General features: G+C 36.0%; 1 protein-coding gene across 3 annotated transcripts in view; it reads left to right on the top strand.

The window, feature by feature from the left end:
- The window catches only part of TRIM36 (tripartite motif containing 36), a 38,871-nt gene extending 15,019 nt beyond the window's left edge, over positions 1–23,852 (top strand). For all 3 annotated transcript variants that reach the window (XM_034432783.3, XM_034432784.3, XM_087885993.1), the window contains 9 exons: positions 2,977–3,214; positions 8,567–8,892; positions 13,075–13,221; positions 14,132–14,227; positions 15,676–15,929; positions 16,503–16,627; positions 18,465–18,758; positions 20,296–20,593; positions 23,424–23,852. In XM_034432783.3, the coding sequence (XP_034288674.2) occupies positions 2,977–3,214; positions 8,567–8,892; positions 13,075–13,221; positions 14,132–14,227; positions 15,676–15,929; positions 16,503–16,627; positions 18,465–18,758; positions 20,296–20,593; positions 23,424–23,790 (2,145 nt within the window). In that variant the 3' untranslated portion in view covers positions 23,791–23,852. The remainder of the gene's footprint in view (positions 1–2,976; positions 3,215–8,566; positions 8,893–13,074; positions 13,222–14,131; positions 14,228–15,675; positions 15,930–16,502; positions 16,628–18,464; positions 18,759–20,295; positions 20,594–23,423) is intronic.
- The last annotated feature ends 441 nt before the right edge of the window (positions 23,853–24,293 follow it).

The following is a 24,293-nucleotide window of genomic DNA, read 5'->3' as shown; positions in this document are numbered from 1 at the left end:
ACAATATTGTCAAGCTATAGAAAGTAAAAGGGAGAGTCAGTACCATAGGTCTTTAAGACATTTCAGTTTAAATTATCAGTGGAAAATGATGTTTAAACAGTGAAAATAACTATCAATTTTTTATTGAGTGAATTTGAGTAAATAAATGAAGAGATGGTGGTTTGTTTATATATTTTGCTTATGTCAAAGCAAATATATTTTGAAAGATTAGATTGCAGATTGTGGTACTTCAAAATTCCTTTGAGAAAATGACAGTGTGACAAAAATGCATCTATCCATCATATTTTCAATTTTAACTGAAAAAGAACTGTCTCCCTAGTCAACATATTACAGAGTAACATGGAATACTATTTCATTTCCCTTTTTTCTCTGGATAAGTGGAAAGTGATTTTTTTTTTTCCCTGGAGAATGAATAATGACTATTTGAAATCTTTGGTTGCTGAGTTTGCAAATTGACATTCCCAAAAGGTGAAGTACTGAATGTTGCAGAATACATCTGATTTATTCAACCAGTTTATAACTTATTCTGACTGAACTGTAACTGAGACAAGCATCTTTTCTATCCATGTACTTTCTTCTTCTTCAGAATCCTTTTGGAAAGGAAGCAAAGAAAATCGCCATATGCTTACTAAATGTGTATTTAAAGCACGGGCACTTCAATATATGTAATACTATTTTTAGAACTAGAAAATACAATAATAAATTGGATAGGATTTACATCCTTTTGTTAAATATTTAGGCTAAAATAGATTTTAAACAAACGACATTAATTCTCATGTCTAAGTGGTTTGATAAACTCTTAAGGTTTTTACTGCCATACCATGGTATCAATGTGAAAGTGCAACTCTCAGAATCAAACATTGTTATATTGTTCTTGGCATTTGTTTTCTCTATAGTGTTATATTTATTTGCTTTTTTTCTACAAGAGGTAAAAAAACCATGTAATATAGTAAAAATAATTCATATTTTTATCTTTATCCCTTGTTTGTTTTCAACTCCTTAATTTGTTTATTAAACTTTTATGCTGCCCAGCTTGCCTAGGGGCAGCTCTTGGTGACTTACAATCAATAAATACAACAAGATGAAACATTAGAACAATAAATACAACACTAAAATCAAATTCAAATTGACAAAGATTGACAATTTCAAATTGAGAAGGAAGGGAGCAAAATCACATAGAAAGAAGATGGGGTCTTAATCTCACCTTGCGGGTGGGGAGGAGCACAATATTCCAGAAGACAGGAGTCACAGCACAAAAAGACTTTTCTCCTGAACCCCACCAGCTGGAATTGCTTGATCGACAGGGTCTTCATGCCCCTTCTGCTAGTGTAGGTGGGGAAGGCCAAGCCCATTGGGGTAAGATGGTTCCTCAGATAACCTGGACCTATGCCATGAAGGACTTTAAGGATGAGAACACCTTGAATTAGATCCAGAAGCAAACTGACAACCAATGCAGTTCATAGTGGTATAACATGGGATACCCTAAGGGCGCCAAGGATTGTCTGTATGAATGCATTTTGCTCGAATTTTGAGTTCCGAATACTCAAGGGTAGTCCCATATAGAGTGGTTTGCAGTAGTGCAAGCATGAGATGAACAAGGCTTGAGTGACTTGAGTGCAGGGGCTCCCGATTCAGGAAAGAGCATATATGATGCATAACATAAAACTGTCCAAAGGCTCTTCTAGCCATGACTGACACTGGTTCTTTAAGCAGGAATTGCGAGTCCAGGAGAATCCTCAAGTTGCACATTCAGGCACTGTATCCCCATCTACAACTAAAGATGTTAAAAGTCCTTGATCTTGAAGCTCCACATACCCAAAGCCACTTGGTCTTACCAGGGTTCATTCTAAGTCTTTTGTCCCCCATCCAAATCCTCACAGCCTCCAGGCACTGTGAGAGGGCAGCAATAGCTTCATTTGAATCACCAAGGATGGAGATGTAAAGTTGACTATCATCAGGGTACTGATGGCACCTCATCCCATGGTGATAGATGATATCACCTAATGGCTTCATTTATATGTTAAAAAGGAATGGAGAGAATACTGAGCCGTATAGCATGCTACAAAGGAGAAGCTGTGAATTGGACCACTCACTCCCTATCAACACAAATGACAAAGTAGCAACAATTATGCAGTGGAAGATCTGCAGGAAATATCATTTTCCTGCAAGCAAAAACTCGTGGGACAATAAAATAAAATCATAGAAAATGAAGAAGCTAAATTGCTCTGGGACTTTAGAATTCAAGCAGACAGGCAATCACCACATAACATCTCAGACCTTAACAGTTGTCAATAAGAAAGACAAAAAAGTCTGGATAGTGGATATGGCAGTATCTGGAGTCCTCGGAATAAAGAGAAATAAATGGAGAGGATAACAAAATAAAAAGACCTGCAAATAGAAATAGAATGACTGGGAAAAGTAAGCAAAGGTAATACCAATAGTAATTATTGGGTGTAATCCTCCCAAAAATGAAGCACCGTTTGAACCATCAGCATTGACGAATTCACCATCAGTCAATTGCAAGAGGTGGCTTTACTTGGAATAGTTTATATCCTGCGACAATATCTGTAAACTCAAGAAATCAGCCTTCCGTCCAAGGCAGTTAATAAACTTCCATATTGGTTGGAGCCCTATCCTCTACCTTCTTTGGTCATATTTTATAAATTCTTTCCCATTTCATTTTTATGTTCTTGTTCTTATAAAATGTATTAAATTAGTATTTCATTTTTGACTGCTCTCAAAATGGTTGTCTTTAGTTATTACTCTTGCTGTCTTTAGTTATTGTATGAACAACTGTTTATAGTGGAAATTATAGGTTATCTGGATTGCTGAATGTGAAAATAGCTACGTACAGCATACAGTATTTATATTTTAATTTCTTTAAAATTACCTGACTGAAATAATGTTATGATTTTTTTTAACTGACTGTAGCCATCATGGTACTTCTTATAGTTTCTCATTTCTTTTTGTTTATAGGTTACCATTAAGAATATTGAACGAGAACTCATCTGCCCAGCATGCAAGGAGTTATTTACCCATCCACTTATTCTCCCTTGTCAACATAGTATCTGCCACAAATGTGTAAAAGAAATTCTATACTTAACATTTGAAGATTCGTTCAATGATGCTGCCTCAGAAACTTCCAATCATAGTAGCCCTCGCAGTAGAATGAATTCCCCTAGCTTGGATAGAATTGACAGGGTTAATAGATCAGGTATGTAAAAAAAAGTTTTTAAAAATTATTCTTAAAGTAACATGGTAATTTACAAAACGATAACCTTAATAGAACCACATCAAAATAAATAATAAAAACAAGTCATGATATCTACATCCAGTTAGGTCAAACAGTCAAAATGCTTGAGCAATAGATAAGTTTGGATCTAACATTAGAAATGATATCTCTTGATTAGTATCATCTGAATTGCACAGTGTATTATTAGATAACCAATGAGTCCAAAAAATGTAAAATGCTTTCTTGCTATATTGTCAAGATGAAGTTAGGGTATTAATGTTCCAATAAATAGCTTTTATAGCTTTTTCATTCATGTATCTATGCACATACATGTAGCATCATGAAATTAGTGGTCTCCAGCATTTAAAGTAGAGCAAAGCTTAATTGTTTACTTGAATACCATGTTTGATTCTTCATAGTATGTGTGTCTTCACTTTTCTAAGAATATGCCATATTTTTGTAATGATTCAACTTCCAGGTGCTTGCATTCTGCATAAAGTTACTAAATTAATGCAATCCCAGGAAGAGTGGCTGAGATCATGGTGTTGGTTTCTCCACTTCTTTCTCTACTGTATTACATTTCATTTGCAATGGAATTCTTCACAAACATAGCCAAAATTGGGAAATGTTTTCATCAACTTGACAACCTATTTATCTAGTTCACAGCTGTTAATTCTGACTAGAAGTTCCTGACTAGAGTCTTAGGGCAGAGGTCATGTGTATCACATATTTCCTTTTTCTTTTAAATGTGGATACCAAGAGTATGAATCTATGATCTTCTGTATATAAAACATATGCATTGGTGATTGAGTTATGGTCATTTTCATGTTACTGCAGTCTTTCTGGTATTGTCAAAGATGATAGATTGTTATCAACTAATGGATCTTTGAATCATTTTCAATAGATTATCAACATTTTTTTGATTCTCAATAGTTTTAGCAATTGTAACTAGAATTGAAAATTAAAATTAATGAGTCATGGATGGCCTCCTCCTAATCATGTAAAATACAGATATTAACTGGTTGCCTTCAACCAAGAGTTCATAAACTCTAGTACCAGATTCCCTCATTGTTTTAGACATTGAAAATTTAGTTAATACAGATTCAGTAAGGTACATATTGCCTTAACTGAGTACAGAGTCTGATTTACAACTGGTCATTTAGCAACTGTTTGAAATTAGCTGGATCCCCTAAAGGAAAGTTATGACCTGAATCTGAAGTTCTGATGATTGCTGTGCTCTCCCTCCATTCACATTATTACATTTTTGATGTTTGGTAATGAGCCCATGATTTATGGCCATTTGCAGTATCCCGCAGTCATGTGTCTGCAATTTTTAACATTTTTGCTGAAAGCTGGCATTTACTTGTGGTTTTTAACAAAAATGTTCCATAGCAAACAATGGATTAACGAACACGGTGATTGCTTAATTACTATGGTGGTTACTTAGTGATCACAACAGTCATTCAACAGCTGCCTAAGAAAAGTCATAAAAGTAGGTCTGGTCACGTGGTGACCCGGTTTATGATCATCATAACTTACATAATGGGGAGGCTGCCAGTCAAGGACTAGCTGTAACCAATGTTTTCAAATTAACCTGTAATTTTTGTTTGTCTAAATATTTAGAGAGATTGTATTATTGGTGTTAAAGAAGCACAGAAGTGAGGTTAAGAATTTTGATTCCTCAGTTAAGTTGATGTATGTTTGATTAGATTTATTAATAAATCACATTTTAAGAAAAATGTTTGAAACCTTAGCAATTCTATAGTTAGAAGCATCAATAAAGTATGTTCTAATAATAATTATATCTTTCAGATATAAATGGTGATATAAATTTTCTTCTTACCTCTGATACTTGCTTATTCAAAATGTTAATCCCATTATTCCTCAATGGAACTTTCAAATAAATGTGCATGGCTTAAACTTAACCAAGTTGCTGTTATGAAATGCTATGTTATCTCTAGCATACCACTGTAAACCAGTGGTATATAAACCACTGTAAACAAGAATCCTTCCTTTTCAGCTTCTAAAAATGCTTCTCTGTTCACTGTTTACAGCCTCACAGAGGAGGCCTCATGGGTTGAGAGGTAGAAATGTTTCCTTTTATATGGCTGTAGATAATATTTGTTAGAACATGGATCTTATTATATTAGGTTTAGTATAATTATTTTAAGTATCAGTGGTCAAGTCCAAAATTATCAGTTGGCAATATTGCAAACAAAAATTACTTTCATTTTGCTAATTCATATAGAGCTCGCTGGATTCAAATGGGCAATATTGCACCTTCATTAGATGACTTAAACATGCATTAAACATTAACTTTAGACATAATAAATGATATTTTGAATTTTGGTATAGTGATTCTGATGCTACCAAGATGTCCTAAGTGAAAAATTTTGTTAACTTTTATATTCTGAATTCTCCTTTGACACAAATAAATTTTGAAAAAGTATAGATGTCAATTGCAAAATTCACTAGTAAAGGAATTTTAATCACATTCTCTTGTAAAGGAAAAAAATTATGGTAAAAGAGTAAATGCTGTATTCCATACACTTGATACAGCTATCAGGTTTGTATTTTCATTATTTTCTGGAAAGAATATTATGAGATTATGCCCCATTTTCAAAATTCATTTTTGTTAGAATTCAATTCCCAAAAAGTATGACTGTAACCAAAAAAATTTCCAGTGAGGGTAATAGATTTTAGATATTATTATCCTAATTAGACCTAATAATCTCTGTTCAAAAATTCTTATTCCCAAACTGTGATTTAGTTTCCAATTTTAGTTCCCAGTTCAATCTTTGTCTTTCTCTAATAATCTTAAAATATTATTTCAAAAGATAGGAAGACCGTTGTTGCTATAGGAAGAGCATTGTTAGTGTCAAAATATGAATCCAGTTGACTTAATTTTGCAGAGTATTTTTTAAATACAGCCTATGAACTGATTCTTCTTATTTTTCATGTGATATGCTGGTGATACTGTTGATTCAGAACTCTACAATAAATTAAGGGGGTATTATCCCTTTTCTACTTGTTTGTGTGGTATTGTGAATTATTTGTGAATCTGTTAGAATATTGAATAAAATAATTTATCTCTCCCTGAGTAGTAGAAGCTCTGTTACATACATTCAGTGCATTGATAAAAGGACTTTCTGCCTTGCAACCACAGGTTATAGTCTTGCAATATCATGTAGAAGCAGAAAAAGGCAGTTGGAAATTTTTCTTAGCCAGCTCTGTATTTGTATAGGTAGAAGAAAATATAAGAGTATGTGTATTCTTAAACGTTGAGCTGCTTCTGGTGCTATGCAAAGATGATGTTCATTGAAGGATATCTAGAACAATCTTAAATTTAATGCAGATTCATAGATGTCTTAAGAGTCTAGGTACCAAGTTCTTTAGTAGTTTAAAATTGAACTCAGTATCTTAACTGGAATATGAGAGGGACATACTGTGTTCAGCCCAGCTGAAATTTTCTGATCCTCTGGATATAAAGTATAATAGAAAACACAAAGACAAATAGCATACTGACAGTCTGTATTAACTGTGCTGATAGGGTTTAAACTGTTTTTAAATTCAAATGTAAATAAATCTTGCCCAGACAAATAAAGATTTGCTACTACTACTACTAATAATGCCTGAAATCTGTGATATCTGTGCAAATAAGGGTAAAATGCCATATACTACCTTAGTTTCAGCAAATATAGAGAATATAAAAAGGGATAGAACATCTTAGGTATCTTTATAACAATCATTATCATCATCACATCACATGTTTTCATTATTGTTACTTTTATTTGTAATTAAACTTGAAACAGTTCTAAGCATTTATGCTTTGGCTTCAGTGAAAATATTGGCCCTTATGGGCATTTCAAAAGCATGTTACTATCTAAACATTTCAAATCATACTATCTATACTTGACCACTACACTTTAATTTATACATTTTTACATATACATAAAATTGCATTTTATTTTTCATATATGTTTAATCTCATTATTGAATAATAATGCCTTAAGTTACTTCCCTGCTTAATTTGCCAGCCTAAGTTTGCTTCTGTAGCATTGCTTAACTGCATGTTGCATGCTATAGAGTATATCCTCCTCCTGTTTACATTTTAAAGACTTATATCAATTATTTTTAAATAACTCCGATCAACTCAATGGCACTTACTTCTCAGTATATCAGTAGTGGTTTGTGTTGTGAGTTAAATTTTGTTTAGAGCATACTGTATTTTAATTTTAAAAATGCATGTGTATTATGCTATTAGCATGTGTGACCTTTTTAGATTAAACCTGCTGTCCTAACAATTTTTTTAAAATAATCATGTGAAATTAGTAAATTAATTTATTAATTGAAATTAATAAATGCCATTGTAATGTAATTAAGAATGACCACTTCTCCATATATTTTAGAAATTCAAAAATTTCTTTTTGTGAAAAGAAGCTATAATTTATTTTACCTTTGCATTATAGTTTTCCAAAACAATACAGATATTTTGGGAAAGTGGATCTGAAAAAGACTATATGTAATATTTGAAAGTTGTCTAGATTTACTTAAACTCAGAGGGGGGATTTACTTTATTTTTGACATCAAAGGTGAGAAAAATCAGCTTTTCTTTCTATAGAAATTTGTCTAGGATTTGTATAGGATTTCATGAGTTATATTTTAAGGGCTGTTAATCTTGTAGCTCCAAAAGAATATTACTAATATTGAAGCAAACATGCATATATTTGCATGTTTATGGGGAAAAAACTCGGTTGTATGAGGCATTTTTAATGACTAGTTAGTAATTGCTTGCAGTTTGAGAATGAAGTATAGTATTATTCCTTTGCTTCACAAGCTGATTTCTTTCCTTCCCTCTTTCTGCTCCACAACAATAATGGGATCAGTTAAATACCTTATTAAAAACATTTGTAACAGCTTGGGTTGGGAGACCATAAACTGCAAAAGGCTATTGTGAGTTTCCAGATAAGGAAGGATCTGAACAAATCCTTCCAATTATACAATCTTTCTCATTTAAATTATACTATTTTCAATTATGGTTGTTACTATATTCTATATGTATGTATTCATTCTAACATTTTACTCATGGACTGTCCATTTATAAAGCATTTAATGTAATTTTCCATGTTGTTAAGATTACATAGTTCATTTGAGATGTTTAATAACAACTTGAAAAGTTGTTTAATAATAGTACTCTGTGGCACTAATTTAGTATCTGCCTATGATGTACATTATTTCTTTTTAAATGCAATCCAGTGTTTTAGCATTTCTTTGTCTCTTGAAAAGATAAAACATGTTTTATTGCATTGTAATTAGATTCTACCATCTATGCAGGTTGGAAACGCAATTCATTGACTCCTAGGACAACTACCTTCCCTTGCCCAGGATGCCGGCATGATGTAGATCTTGGCGAACGTGGCATCAGTGGCCTATTTCGAAATGTCACCTTGGAAACTATTGTAGAACGGTACAGGCAGGCAGCGAGGGCAGCCACAGCTATTATGTGTGATCTATGTAAACCTCCAGCACAAGAATCCACAAAGAGCTGCATGGATTGTAGTGCAAGTTATTGCAACGAATGCTTCAAAATACACCATCCCTGGGGAACTTTAAAAGCCCAACATGAATATGTGGGACCAACCACCAATTTCAGACCTAAAGTAAGTGGTATTTTCTTTCAGTGTGCTTTTAATCACATAGAATTGAACATATATGCATCTGTTTAAAACCAACTGTTCATTAAATTTTGGTATGAAACAATTGCTGAGCTCTTATGGTGATAAGAGTATTATATTTATAGATGTCCCCCCAAATCTTAAACATTTTGTTAAGAAACCTAATGTTCCTAAAATGGAATTTGAGGTCTTAACTGCTAGTTGTATTGGATTTTTTTCTTCCATTGTAAATCACCATTTTGTAGATGGATGAGCACATTTCCTTCCCACCCCCCCACCCCCCAAAGATGATTGCCTCCCTTTAGTATTTGTTTTTCTAAGAACATGTAGTGAAACTATATTTGGTATTCTTAGAAATGAAAATGAGATGTGCTATGTTTTGCTATTGGCCAAATATGTAGGAGAAGGAATGGCAGAACCTGGGGGCGGAGTGAAGAGAGGATCAGGCTAGAATAGTTAAATAGCCACAAGTGAACTAAGTACAACTCTCCCTCCTTGAGTGTAGTTGGCTCTTATCTAACTCTAGCAAGGTATTGATCATTACTTGAAAAGATTCCTGTGTATAGATTTTAGCAATAAATCAGTTTATTTGAACTCCGTGCCTGACAAAATTCTAGTTTTTTTTTAAAAAAAAGGTAGAACAGGAAGTTGGATAATATTTGTTCACACATAAATATATCATAGATACCATGTGTCCAGCCTTATTAGATCCATATCTTATTTCTATATTTTTAAAATAATCATGTAAAACTGCTGGAAAAGTAGTGCCTATGCAGAAAAATGCTCAAAATGTTGCCATCCCTGATTTACTGTTGATTTAAACTGTTTTTCAGAGAAATTGTAATAGACTTTGTTCAGTCTTTCATAAATAGATTATATTAGATAGCTAGAAAGAAGGAATCAGGTTTATTTTTTGCTAATGTGGTAAAAGCCATGCTTATAATTTTGAGAACACACTTAAACACTGCTAAATGGGACAAAGATCACAGAACTGGGGAAAAGTTGTTATTTTGCAAAAACCAATTCATAAAAATGGTCTTGTGACCTCTAGCTGTAGCTCAGTTTATGCTACACATCACACAGTAGCAATTCTGACATCATGGTTGAAGTTTTCTGCTGTTCAGCAACTTGTTCAGAGTGAGGAACCTTTGCTTGATAGTAGGGTTTTTTAGGTCAGTTCTGTCCTCATTGTATGTTGTGAATAGATTGTTCTTCAGCATGAATCAGATTATAACATTTTGTGGAATAGCTGTGGATTCAGATGTTAATTGGCTTCAAGTCTCAAGTGAGCATGCCCTGTAGCATATAACAGAAAATTTCCTTTTCTGCTCAACATCTCTGTTTTGTAATGCTACCTCAAGACTACTATTTTACTTACAAAAATACTTATCTATTTGCCAATTTTAAATGATCTCCATGTTTCATAACTGTAAGTAAATGAAGATAATCCTGAGTCTGGGTGATTACTTCCTGATTCTTTTTTTAAATACATATTTTAATTCTTCAAGCAAAAAAAATATGAATTGGACTGATGATGATTATATTCTTAAGATTTGTCTATTGAAGCCTGATATTGAAATTTATTGTAAATAATGTATGAAATTGTGCAGTTTAGAAAATTAAATTAGGATGTTTAGCTTTCAGGGATTATTCCAAGTCTTCATTGTCGAAATTGTTATCTTTCCCCTCCTAGTTTCTAGTTTATAATTTGTTCATAGTTGCATCCATTTGCACTAGCTCTTGCACCAGTATTAAATCTTTCTCATTAGTCTAAATAGTATCTTGAATCAAATAATTAAATATCGGAGAGATTGTAGAGTTGCAAAAACAGTTGACATACCCACCATTAGGGTTAGTTATATAGTGAAAGCTCAGTTTAATAGAACCCCTTTTAACAAACTATAATGGACCAAAATAGTTTAGATGAACAGTAAAATTGAGATTAATATAAATAATCTTTGTTGTTATTTACAATATCTCTAACAAATCATGCACAAATTATGTAATTTGCATCAATTTACATCTTTATTATTCAAATGATGAAAATCACCAGGAGTGACATAATTTCTATGTTTTGCATAATTATGTAGTTATACAAATGACTTAAATTGCCCAAATGAAATAATTTGTGATTTAACAGACCCCCACCCCCCGGAGCAATGAGCACTCTTTCCCCCAATTGATCACTGTAGTTCAACAGTGCCTGGGTTTCTCAACCATATTATAAATTCAGTAATTTCCTCCCTGTTGCAAAATGCTTTTGTCAACATTGGAAAAACTTATATTATGGCATGTCCTGCAGCAGAGGACTATAGCTTCAGCCTAATGAATATTGCAGTATCCCTGTAAGTGGAGGTGCCTTCCATTAATATAAAAAAACTTATTATTGTAAAAAACTGCCTTGGAAAGTTATTAAAGAATAAACGCATATGTAATATTTCAGGGAAGATGGTGATATTCTTGCTCTAATTCCAATTTTAATTAAATAGTTTCAGTAAGATGTAATTTTATAATCCTATTTAAGTGAACTTTAGGCTACTTTGATACTTTAGCCAAAACTATCGTATTTTCCATTAATTCTGAAATTTAGAAAAATATAGTACAGTATAATTGATGTAGTTAAGCTGGGGAAAAAAAGAAAGCTTTGATGCAAACAAATGGTTAAGGAATTTGTTTTCATTAACTTTAAAAGGTTAAAAAATGCAGGTAACTAGGCTTCTGGGTCTGAAAGAAAAAGTCCAATGATCTATTCTTAAGACAAAATTTATTCAAAAGGAAGTAGAAGCAAATGAGATTGAAATTTTCCAAAATAACAAAATATACAGTATTTCGTACAATAAGGTCATGAATATCGAAGTTGTATAGTTACATTAATACCAGGGGTGAAATGTTCCTGGTTTGGACCAGCTTGGGCGAGTAGGTAGCGATGATGGCCGGTGGTTCGGAGAACCAGTAGCAATGGCAGCTGGAGGCTCCACCCACCCACCCTATTCCCCAGAGTCAGGGAATGCACCATTCCCCGACTCTGGCCTTGCCGCGGAGCCGCTACCTACTCACCCTTCGCCACGCGGTGTATCCTACTGCTCACCTTTCTCCCGTGACTGGCTGTCAGGGAACGCAAGCGGCCGAAAGTTACCGGAGTCGCTCACTCTCCTTCTTGAATGAGCCGCTCTGGTCCAAGCGCCGGCTGCGCAAGCGCACACTGTTTATTTAATTCACTCATCAGCAGCAGGTTGGGTGTGCGCTTGCACAGCCAGCGTGTGGACCAGAGCGGCTCATTCAAGAAGGAGAGTGAGTGACTCCGGTAACTTTCGGCCGCATGCCTTCCCTGACAGCCAGTCGCAGGAGAAAGATGAGCAGTAGGAGTCGGGGAATGGTGCATTCCCTGACTCCGGAGAATGGGACGGGTGGGCGGAGCCGCGTGGCGAAGGGTGAGCAGGCAGCAGCTCTGCGGCAAGGATGGAGTCAGGGAATGGTGCATTCCCTGACTCCGGGGAATGGGGCGGGTGGGCGGAGCTGCGGGAGAAAGGTAAGGACACGCCAGCAGAATAGAAATTTAAAGTTTTCCTACTGGGTTCTGTGGGAGTGGCTTGATGGGAGGGGTCTTGTGACTGAGTGGGTGTGGCTGTGAGTGATATCGAGTTGGCCACGCCCACTCAGTCACAGGACACCCCCCCCCCACCAAGCCACACCCACAGAACCAGTAAGAAAAATTTTAGATTTCACCCCTGATTAATACTATTTAAAAAGTCTCCATCCAGTGTTACAGAGACAGTTCCTCATGCAACTTTTTCCTCTGCAGTGTGTCCCTAAAATCTCCAGACGAGATTAAGAGAATCTATTGGCTGGAAACCCAGATTCCAACATAAAATTGTTCAATATTGAACAAGAGAAAGTTTTGGGAGAAAATTTACCCTTCTTTGGAAAGTTGCAATGGATTTGTGGCATTCATTTTTAAACAATTTGATACAATGTAGCCCGAGTATAAATCCATTCATTTGTATATAAATACTATCTGATAAGAAAGGAAGAAAATAATTTTAATATCTTCATAAAGATGTATATGAAAAAATGTATATGAAAAACAAAAATGAAAATACTTCTGATTTTACTTCATCATTACACAGTTCTTGAAGTATATTTTATATTCTATTATTTTATTTTTAGATTTTGATGTGTCCGGAACATGAAATGGAAAAAGTAAATATGTACTGTGAAATATGCAGAAGACCTGTTTGTCACCTTTGCAAATTGGGTGGTACACATGCAAATCATCGAGTGACTACCATGAGCAGTGCCTACAAAACACTTAAGGTGTCTCCCCTCTTTATTTCTTGGCTGGTTTTGTGTTGCTTAGTGTTTCAAAGTGTAAAGTAGCTGCTTTGTTGAACTGATCCTGTGTTCAGTGTCATGACATTTTATAAAACCTAGGTAATTAAAGAGCATCCAGTCTGTTTTGATTCTGACTTATGCCACAATTTTGTGACCAGCTGGCTCAATAATTATCATCTTCCAAAGTGGTTATATCTGTAGAATATTAGAAATTTCCTCAGAAATAAAATTGTCTTTAACTTTGCTTAATTATCTGTGGTCCTAATCATGTTTTAACATTTAGGCACATTTGAGTATTTCCATCTATAATACAAGGTCATGGTCATGCAAAATATCCTTGAATACCTTATATTGACTCATGCCATCTGTTCAAATAGATAAATATTTGATGGGACAAGTAACATTTGAGATTAGCTCTTGGAACAAAGAGAAAGCATATAATTTGATAATTGTAATATTGGCTTAAATTGTTTTGGTTCACTGCAGGTTTTAATTGACTTATTGTATACTATATTCTTTTAATAACCTTTTAAATTTGTAAGCAAATGAAGAAGCAATTAGAATTAGTGAAACAACAAATGTTTCCATATTAGTAAAAGAACATGGTTACCATTTTTAATGCAGCTTTCAAATATTTGACATTGCTCCCTACATAGTTTATGCCAAGGCCCATCACATTTCTTTATTCTCATATCATGCTTGAAGTATGTGCACTTTTAGTTAATTCTAAAACAATTGCTGGGCTGTAGTTTTGATAGATAATATAGAACATAGAAGTTTATTGAACCGAACTGTCAATCACAAAACAAAAAATATTAATGTTCCTTGTATTCACAAATGCAAAAATAGTACTTTACAATCATTTTTAACCATGCAGTATGATTTTTCATAGGAGAACCTTTCACAGGATATACACTACCTCATTAGTAAGGAGAGCCATGTGAAAAACCAAATTACAGAGCTTGGTCTTTTAGTGAAAGAAGCTGAGGTAAGAACTACTTACTTTTGCCATGGGCAAAAAAAAAGGGCTACTTTATGGCTCTTTAATAGTACTAGTATTAATGTGAATTTCTACATAAACAATTTTATTCAAACTAAAACATTTCTATGCATTATAATTTGACTAATTTATTTCAAGTTCTTGCATATTGCATTAAAAAAACCCAAAGAGCTACATATTCTGCTTTGTAAATAGGTTATGTTGTATTAGAAAATTGTGCTACTACTGATCATTCAGTTACTGTACTTGTGACAGTTGACTATAAGTGTATTACTAGCTATTATGACCATCAAATAAAAAATATTTGGCTGCTGAGCAGCTAACATTTAATTTTAGAAAATCTGTTATTGAAAATTAGATTAATCATATTCTACAGCTTGATAATTATATAAAATATTCAGAAAATTATGCCACGATCAAGCAGCAACCAAAGCCAGTGCTAACCCATTTTACAATTTTGATCAAATTAGAAAAAAGTACTATAGGAATGGAGAAAGTAGAGAGTCTCCCTCACCCTGTTTGGCAAGAAAGCATTCTCTCTGGGACAAACTAAGTAGCCTAACTGCCCTCCCTCTCTTCACTTTTTATCTTGTCCAGAAAAGGAAGTGTTGTAGACTCCTTGTTCTTTGTTACTCTTTGGTCTTTGCCCCCATGAATGGCCCTGATTGGAAAAATATTTGCTAAATGCCTACATACTGAACAGGCATCTCTCACCCTTTCCTTCTGAAATAACTCTTGTTACGAAAAGGTAGTTTGTTTTAAATTGCCTTTGAGATTGTGAGATGCAAATATCCATAATTTATTATTCTGAAATGCAGTGAAAATATTTCAATTTTTAAAGAGTTTTGAAAGGCTTCTATTATAAACGTGTTCTTTTAAAAAATAGTATTTTTCTATTTTTTCTAGCGGTTTTGTACTACTGTGACTTTGAAACCTAACATTTAATGTAGAGAAGTAATTTAGATGAAATGTTCCTTCATCCTAATATATTTGTCCTGATTGTTACAGATGTTCTAGTGTCTACATTTTTAAGAGCAATTCTTTGTTTACAACTGTGGTTTGCCATGGTTAGTTCCACATGTGTAAAGGGTTGGATTGTAAACTAAACTTCAGAATCATAAAGATGAACAATGCTATTTCAGTGTATCAAATACTTTAACTTATGTTCCTATAGAACAGAGGTGTCAAACTCATGTCGTCACATCGTCACATGACGTATCGCAACTTTTTTCCCCTTCGCTAAATTGGGGGTGGGGGTGGCCAGGGTGTGATGCATCTGGCCTGCAGGCCGCAACTTTGACAGACCTGCTATAGAAAGAATTCTGTTTTGTACATCACATTAATCTCACTTCTTTCCTTGAAATTGTTCTTGAAACTAATCAAAAACATGCGTAAAGTTAATATATTATTCTGCTTTAACTTAAAAAAAAATCCAGTGCAATGGTGAAAGAGCGAAGGAGGAAGCTTCTAATAACTTCGATAAGCTGCTTCATGTTTTGGAGGAAAGGAAAAACACTGCACTTAGAGCTATTGAAGCATCCAAAAATTTAAGAATGGACAAATTGCATTCTCAAATAGAAGAGTATCAAGGACTTCTAGAAAATAACGGCCTAGTGGGATATGCACAAGAAGTTCTCAAAGAAACAGACCCATCCTGTTTTGTTCAAACAGCAAAGCAGCTTCATGATAGGTATGTAATTTATTTCTTTTCAGAGTGGCTTGAATTGTGTGTAATCCTCTGCGTGTCTCTTTCGCAATTTCCCAATGTCCTTTTAGTTGTACTTTTGCAAATCATTTCTCCAATAGTACCCACTGGTTTGAGATGCATGCAGTGCAAGAGTAACAGGTACAAAAATTAGAAACTTGTCTTATATAGTGTATAATATATACCTATAGGAGTATGTTCTGCTGATGCATGTTCTGCTTTGGACCCAAAGATATAATGCAAGATGAGATCCATTACATTCCTATCTATTTTAATTAGTTTGCACAGGAGAATTTTTGTTGGATTACATTTTACCATCTTGAAAATTTTATTCAATTTATATGAGTTCAGCTGCTAGTGTTAATTTCATTATAATATACGGATTTTCTTTAGTGAAATAATTATTTTTTATTAATTTGCAGTTAGAAGTAAAAAGTAAAGAATCATGTATTTTAGTATAGTTTATGAATGGTATCCATTCAATTTTTTTCTCATATTAAAGTATTAAAGGCAATTTGTTAGTGTGTGCATAATATTGGTATTTTTTTCTGTCTACAGAATTCAGAAAGCTACTGAATCTTTAAAGTGCTTCAGGCCTGCAGCTCAAGCTTCTTTTGAAGACTTTGTTCTTGACATAGAAAAGCAACAGGAAGCTCTTGAAAATATGTGTTTCCATTCAAATGGTAAGTTTAAAGGAAAAAAAATTTAACCCAGGGTTCTGACAGGTTCTGCAGAACCGGTAGTGGAAATTTTGAGCAGTTTGGAGAACCGGCAAATACCACCTCTGGCTGGCCCCAGAGTGGGGTGGGAATGGAGATTTTGCAATATCTTTCCCCTAGGAGTGGGGAGGGAAAGGGGATTTTGCAGTATTCTTCCCCTGCCATGCCCACCAAGCCACACCACGCCCACCAAGCCATGCCCACAGAACCGGTAGTAAAAAAAATTGGATTTCACCACTGATGTAACCTCTTCCACCTCAGAAAAGGAGCAAGAGAAACTGTATTTGTAAACAGTTTGCTCTTGATATAGTATTAGTTGGTTGAACACACACTTGATCATCCTCAAATGGGAATTTCTTAGTATACTAAAAATCCTTATAGGAAGAGAAATTGGCCAATATCTTTAGTAACAAGATATTACTAACATCTCTAAGTATGAGTTCATATATATTATTTGAGTGGGTGTACAGTAGAATGTGGCAATGGATAAGAGCAGAAAAATTGAAGAAAGAGACAGAGGGATTAATTCTGGCTGCACAACACCAAATCTTAAGAAAAATGCATACAAAACCAGAATTGAGAAGCAGCAACAGAGAGCAATTGCTGCCTCCCCAAAGAAACTGAAGAAATGGAGGGCTAACTAGTTAGCTGCTGCAGGAAAATTGTACAGGCTGACTACAAACAGTGGCATGGCAAAGCAGAAACAATGGTTCATTGGAATATCTGCAAGAAATACCACTTATCTGCAAGGAAACAAATGATCACCAAACAGACAAAATAATAAAAAATGAGGAAGCTAATGTGCTCTGGGGTTTTAGAATTCAAACAGACAAGAACCTGCCATATAGTACCACAGACTTAACAATTGTTGATAAGAAAGATAGAAAAGTCTGGATAGTGGATGTTGCAGTGTTTATTTATCATAGAAGAGAAAGAATGGAGAAAATTTCAAATGCAAAGATCTGCAAACAGAAGTAGAATGACTGGCAAAAGTAAGCAAGGCTAGTATCCATAGTAATAGGCATCTTGGTGGGTACAGTCTCAAAAGATCTGGAACACCATTTGAATTGATAAAATTATCATCAGTCAATTGCAGTTTTACTTGGAACATCTTGTATCCCATGATGATACCTTCAACAGTATCAAATAAGAATGCCTATATTAAAATGACAAATCCAGTCTAAACATCTGGCTTGACTGGGACCCATACAAAGATAATAAAATAGAAAATATAGTACCAAAACACTAATTTTAACATTGATTATGCCACAATCAATCTACAATGACCATCTGGAAGAGATATTTTCCAGTATTTTGGAAGAATGGGCAGGTTGATCCTCAGGTCAATGAAGAGAATATTCCACTGGAAGAGAATCCTACAGAAAATGCTTGCCCCTATTTGTTATGTCTCTTGGGTAATGGGATGATGGGGACCCATTGCAGGTGTTCTCTGGCCATCTATGTAGGCAGGCCAAATTTTTGTTTACCCCTGGTGTAATGTTCGTTGTAAGAGAGAAGATGTTGTGAGCAGCACTATGGTTTGGTGAGGATAATATGTGTGGGTAAGTAACCTGTAAAAAGGTCCCTTGGTTCATTTTTGGTTGTCAAAAATGATGCTCACTCGAGAATTGAACACACCTAAATTTGGCTGGATAGGCTGGATGAAGACAACAACATTTGACTGAGATGATGTAAACATGTTTTGCCCTTCTTCTCTCCTTAATGTTATGAATATTTTTATATATAAATGTATTTTTCCTCTAGTATTTTTATATATTAACACCTTGTATGTTTAATACAGGGAATGATATACCAGAAATCAGTGAGGAACGGAGCAAAATGTATAACAAAGCTTTGATCTGTTGGGATCATCCACAGAAAACAGGTTCAGCTGATACTTACATACTTGAATATCGCAAGCTTAATAAAGAAGAGGCTAATACAGCATGGCAAGAAATTGAAGTCTGCAGTAAGAGTGAAATAATTTCTGACCTTGACACAAACAGTACCTATGCCTTTAGGGTCAGAGGATATAAAGGATCTATCTGTAGCCCATGGAGCAGAGAACTTATCTTACATACACCACCAGCTCCAGGTACAATAAAAAATATACACATGATACTTTTGTCCCCGTTCTCTTGTTGCAATTAGTGAAACTGAAGAGTGTTAGGTATAAATTTAAACAATCATACTTAATAAGTCTACATAACAGAATTTAGATGATATCCATAGATTCTCATCAGTCTTTAAATTGCTATAATGAAGTATAAGATGCCATGATATATGACATTTTTAGTATCTTTGAATATAAAGTAATACTTGTTTTTAGAGAAAAAAGAATTCTATAGCAATTCGGATAAAAGCAGAAATTAAATAGTTTGACTACGTGGTATAATGTCCATTTTCTAATAATGCATCAGAAGAAACGTTGACAAAAATTATAACATATTCTTGAGATTCCTTAACAACAGCAGTTACTTTAAAATACTATTCAAAGTATATAGTCTGTCTGTCTGTCTCTATCATCTAACTATATCTATCTATCTAGCCCTCGAATTACAACTACAATTGGACCAGGATTGCCATTACGAAACAATGTAGTCATAAAGTGTAACATCACTGCATTGCTTAGTGATAGCAATCCAGGTAGTTAAGATGCACAAATAGTTAAGCAGGAAACACGGGAGGTAAGGAATGCAGGGGTGCTGCAAGGGGGTGAGGAAGGACTGACGCAGGTTGCAATGATTTGGGAGAGGGGCGTTTGGTGCGACATGAATTCAGACAGCAAAAGATGATGCATGTGTGCAAGTTCAGTGAGGCTGGAGAAAGGGTATGAAGTGCCTGTGTAGGAAGTGCAAGGGAGATCAGGGAAAGAGAGTGTGGAGAACATGTAAATGTGTATGAGTGCAGGGAGGCCAGAAAAAGAGCATGGGGTATGTGTGCGATTGCAGGGAGATCAAGGAAAAGGGAAATGAGTGTGGTAGTACATGTGTGTGCATTGCCTGTGCATAGCAGGGAGGCCATGGAAAGAGGGTGTAGAGTGTGTGTGATTTCAGGGAAGCTGTAGAAAGAGGATTTGGGGTGCATGTAGGTGTGGGGAGGCCATCTAAAAAGAGCAGAAGATATGTACAAATGGAGGGTGTGGTACATGCAAATGAAGAAAGGTGGAGGGGAGACTTTCCCTAGCAACTTGTGACTTTCTGCTGACTTTGCTTGGGGGAAGCCAGCAGGGAAGGACACACATGATAATCATGTGACTGTGGGATGCTGGATCTAGTTGTAAGTGTGAACTGGTTGCCAGGTATTGGAATTTTGTTCATATGACCATGGGGACACTGCAACAGCCGGAACTTTAAGGACCAATTGTAAGACCCTTCAGCATTATCATAACTTCCCAAGGACACTGAATGAATTGCTGTAACTCAAGACTTATCTGTATTCTTTAGAACTTTTTGTTGTTCCCTCTTAACATTTTTCTGGATTTTATTTTGATTTTATTGTTTATACATGTTAAGCCTCCCAGAGTCATGGAATTGGGTAGCCTAGCAATTTTGGGAGAGAGATGTTTATTATCCTCCTCTTTAGGATATTTTCTGAAGCTATAATTCTACTGACTGGTTATTCATTTTTAGTTTTCAGTTTTCTTTTGGATGACAAATGTGGCTACAATAGTGAACGTCTTCTGCTAAATGCAAGAAGAAATGTTGTGGAAAGCAGAGCTGGGTTTCCTCTGCTTTTGGAAGCTGAACGTATCCAACAAGGCTGTTACACTGCCCTGGACTACATTATTGGAGACACTGGTGTTGTGAAAGGAAAGCATTTCTGGGCTTTCCATGTGGAACCCTATTCATATCTTGTGAAAGTAGGAGTTGCATCTGATGTTAAGATCCAAGAATGGTTTCACAATTCTCGTGAACAAAGTAGCCCCAGGTAAAGTAATCACTTTCTATTGTTTTCATAGATTTTGTTTTAAGTTCTGCTGTTGTAATTTAATAGTTTAGCATTTATCCATTAGGTCAAATACATTAATTGGATGTTAACACGGAAGAAGATAATTTAGATAATGATCTGCATCTAAGAAATACGGAACCATTTTTTCATGCCCAAGGGAATTTTAGTCTGTGTATGTCAAATGGATTCCAACATGCTTTCATTGAATTGAAAGTTCCAAAAGCAGCTTCGTGATCTTTTGATGGGAGAAGGCTGCCATATATATATATAAAAAGAATAACAACAAGAATAGCAACAATAATCCTTGAGTGGTACATCCAGGGTCTTAGCCATTACATATCATAATGTTAAGATACTTAAAACAGACATACTTAAGTATACGATTAACAAAATATGTAGATACTTTCCTCAAGTTAAGAGATTTATAATTTTATATAGGGTATGCACAAGTTAAATCCATTGTGACATGATTTTGAGAAATGTGACAATTGGAATATGGCGTTTACTTAGGATTTATTTATTTACCTACTTACTTATTAAATTTGTTTGCTGCCCATCTCGAGGCAACTCTATTAATAGGGTTTAATAATCTATTAATAATTAATAATAATTAGAATACTTCATGGAATGTAGAAAAGAATGCATCTAGCCCAGGGGTGTCAAACTCAAGGCCTGAGGGCCGGATGTGGCCTGCGGGGTGCTTAGATCTGGCCCGGGGGGCTGCCCTGGAAACAGTGGTGGACCAGCCCGCAGTGCCTCTGCCAGTGAAAATGGAACTCAGGAGGGCTGAACTCCGTTTTTGTTGGCAGAGGGTTGCAGGAGGCTGTCGCAGCCAAAAACAGAGCTCCTGAGGGCCGCGGACGGCACTGTCAACTCCATTTTCACTGGCAGAGGGTTGCAGGAGGCCATCACAGCCAAAAACAGAGTTTGGAAGCCCGTTTTTGCTGGCAGAGCACTTGGGCCACCAAAGGCGCCCCTGACACGAGTGACATTGAGCTGGCCATGCCCACCCTGACCACGCCCATCCTGGCCCCTCAAGATCAAACACAACCCTGATGCGGCCCTCAATGAAGTTGAGTTTGATACCCCTGATCTAGCTGAAAGAAATGTAAATAGAACACTTCTAAAGCTGTATGTTAGAAGTGAGACATGAAATTTAAGTCATATAAAAGGCAATCTGAGAGCAAGCTAATCTAAGATAGAAAAAAATGTGGCTTTGTAAGAATTGTCCACTCTTGAAAAATCATGATACCCTCTCCTTTTATGTATTCCCTGGGCAACAGGTTCATCCAGTTGTGCTTAGATTACTGTATTTTTCGGTCTATAAAATGCACTTTCTCTCCCCCCCCCCAAGTGGGTGGAAATGTCTGTGCATCTTATAGAGCGAATGTTGCTGAAGACCCACCTATCCGCCAGCCCACACACTTTAGTTGTTTTCAGCCTCTGCGCGCCCAGTTTTTGGCCTCGGGATACCCCGTTTTCAGCCTTTGCACAGCCCGTTTTTGGCCTGTTCCAGGCGGTGGGGATTGTTGCTGCTGCCTATCACCTTTGCCGCCAGCGATAGGCAGCAGCGGCGATAGGCGACGGCAATCCCCGCTACCTGGAACAGGCTGAAAATGGTATGCGCAAAGGCTGAAAACGGGATGCGCGGAGGCGGCAATAGGCAGTGGCGATCTCCGCAACCTGGAACAGTTGATTGGCGGTATTCTGGGAGGCCGATCCAACTGCCAATCAGCTGCTTGTGCTAAATTGGGCTGCGATAACATGCTGAAGCTGACCAGGCTGTTTGCTGCAAGAACGCTAGCCAGATGAATACTGATAGTTGCTGGGAGGCAGAGGTAGATTTTTTTTTCTTGTTTTCTTTCCCAAAAGCTAGGTGCTTCTTATAGTGCAAAAAATATAGTATCTTAGTGTGTACTTTGATCTTGTGAAAAATTAGATTAGAATCTGAAACTCACATCATACTAATGTTTTCTTATAATCTAAACCAGGGGTGCCCAACCCCTGGGCTGCTGACCAATACCGGTCCACAGCCTGTTGGAAATTGGGCCATGCAAATGGCAGATAAGTGCACAAAGCTTATTCGTGCATGCACTGGACCTAGGTTGTCCGTGCGAAACCATCCTCCCTCCATCCCCCGCTACTGCCACTGGTCCATGGAGCCAGAAAGATTGAGAACCGTGATCTGAAAGAAGTCAGTTGAGGCAATTAAATGAAATGAGTCAGTTGCCAAGCATCTGAATTTTGATCACGTGACCATGGAGATATTACAAGAGTCGTAAGTGTGGAAAGCTGTCATAATTCACAGTTTCTGGGCTGTTATAACTTCAAATGGTCACTAAGTGAACTGTTGTAAATTGAGGGTTACTTGTATTAGACAGGGTAGATTAGGGGATTTGAAGTGCCATACAGACTGCTTTTATTCCTGCTGGCACACTGTAGTTGAGTTGAGCATTGGATGGGGGTGGATTGCTTCTTATTTCAGGATTCCACCCCCCCCCCCCCAAGAGGTTACACTGAAATAGTGTTGCAGCCAGATTGCATCCTCAACATGACTGTATTGCAATTCATCTGGAAAGAGCATTTTGATCAGTTAAATGTTCTAATAAATTAGAATCCTTTCTAGGGTGTTTAATATTTAATAAAGCACACACAACTTACCTTTATCATTCTCTCCTACAAGTACATTGTGATGTTGTACAGTACAATATTTTTAAAGACAAAACCATATTGTGTGAACATTGTGCTGAAGTCTGAAAAATTCACTGAAAACCTGAGTATTGTGGCATGACTAGTATGTCTTTTTCAGATACGAACAAGACAGTGGTCATGACAGTGGGAGTGAAGACATCTTTGCTGAGTCCTTGCAGCCTTTCACATTAATAACCATAGGCATGAAAAAAATGTTTATTCCTAAGGCATCATCTGCTTCAGCTGCTCCCAAAGATTGTGTGAACAGAGTTCTTCCCATGCCATCAAACATTGGAATCTGCCTTGACTGTGACAAAGGCAACATTGGATTCTATGATGCAGATCGGATGAAGTGTCTTTATGAACGCCCAGTGGAATGCTCTGGTAAAATGTATCCAGCTTTTGCATTAATGGGGAGCTCAGGAATTCATCTAGAAGAAACAATTGCAGCGAAATACCTGCAATATCAGGATGAAGACATTTAATACCCAAGGACCCTTTAGCTTTGTGTCTTAATTACATCATAACTCCAAGTGCATCTGCTGCACCCCCTGCTTTCGAGTCTGTTTTTCTTTTGTTTTTTAATTGCAGAAAAAAAACATCTACTAAATGTCTAGTGTCCAGAAAACTCTACCTGAAGACCTCTTTGAACTGTTTTTTTTGTCTTATAGACCTTGGATACTCAGATTAGCACCCTCATTGCCTTTTATAAACTGGAAACCTGCCAGTCTGTTTAAGTTTAAATCCTTATTTCTGATATTGCCTCCATTTACATTCCATTTTTAAACAAATGGAAGTAGGCTCTTCTTTTTTGTAATTATAGATTTATTTACTTCAGAAGGAGCTAATTTTGACTATCCTGAGTGGTCAAGTGTGTCTCAGAAACTCTCTTTGCAACAGAGCAAAGTGCTTTGTGAATCCAAGCTATGAGCAAATTGGTAGCATTTAGGAGATGGATAATGAATCACAGTTACTGTGTCTCACACAG

The sequence above is a fragment of the Pantherophis guttatus genome, chromosome 2 (genome assembly GCF_059756535.1).
Source record: "Pantherophis guttatus breed Tessera chromosome 2, ASM5975653v1, whole genome shotgun sequence".
In the NCBI taxonomy this organism is placed as follows: domain Eukaryota; kingdom Metazoa; phylum Chordata; class Lepidosauria; order Squamata; family Colubridae; genus Pantherophis; species Pantherophis guttatus.
This window is presented reverse-complemented; position numbering and strand designations above follow the sequence as displayed.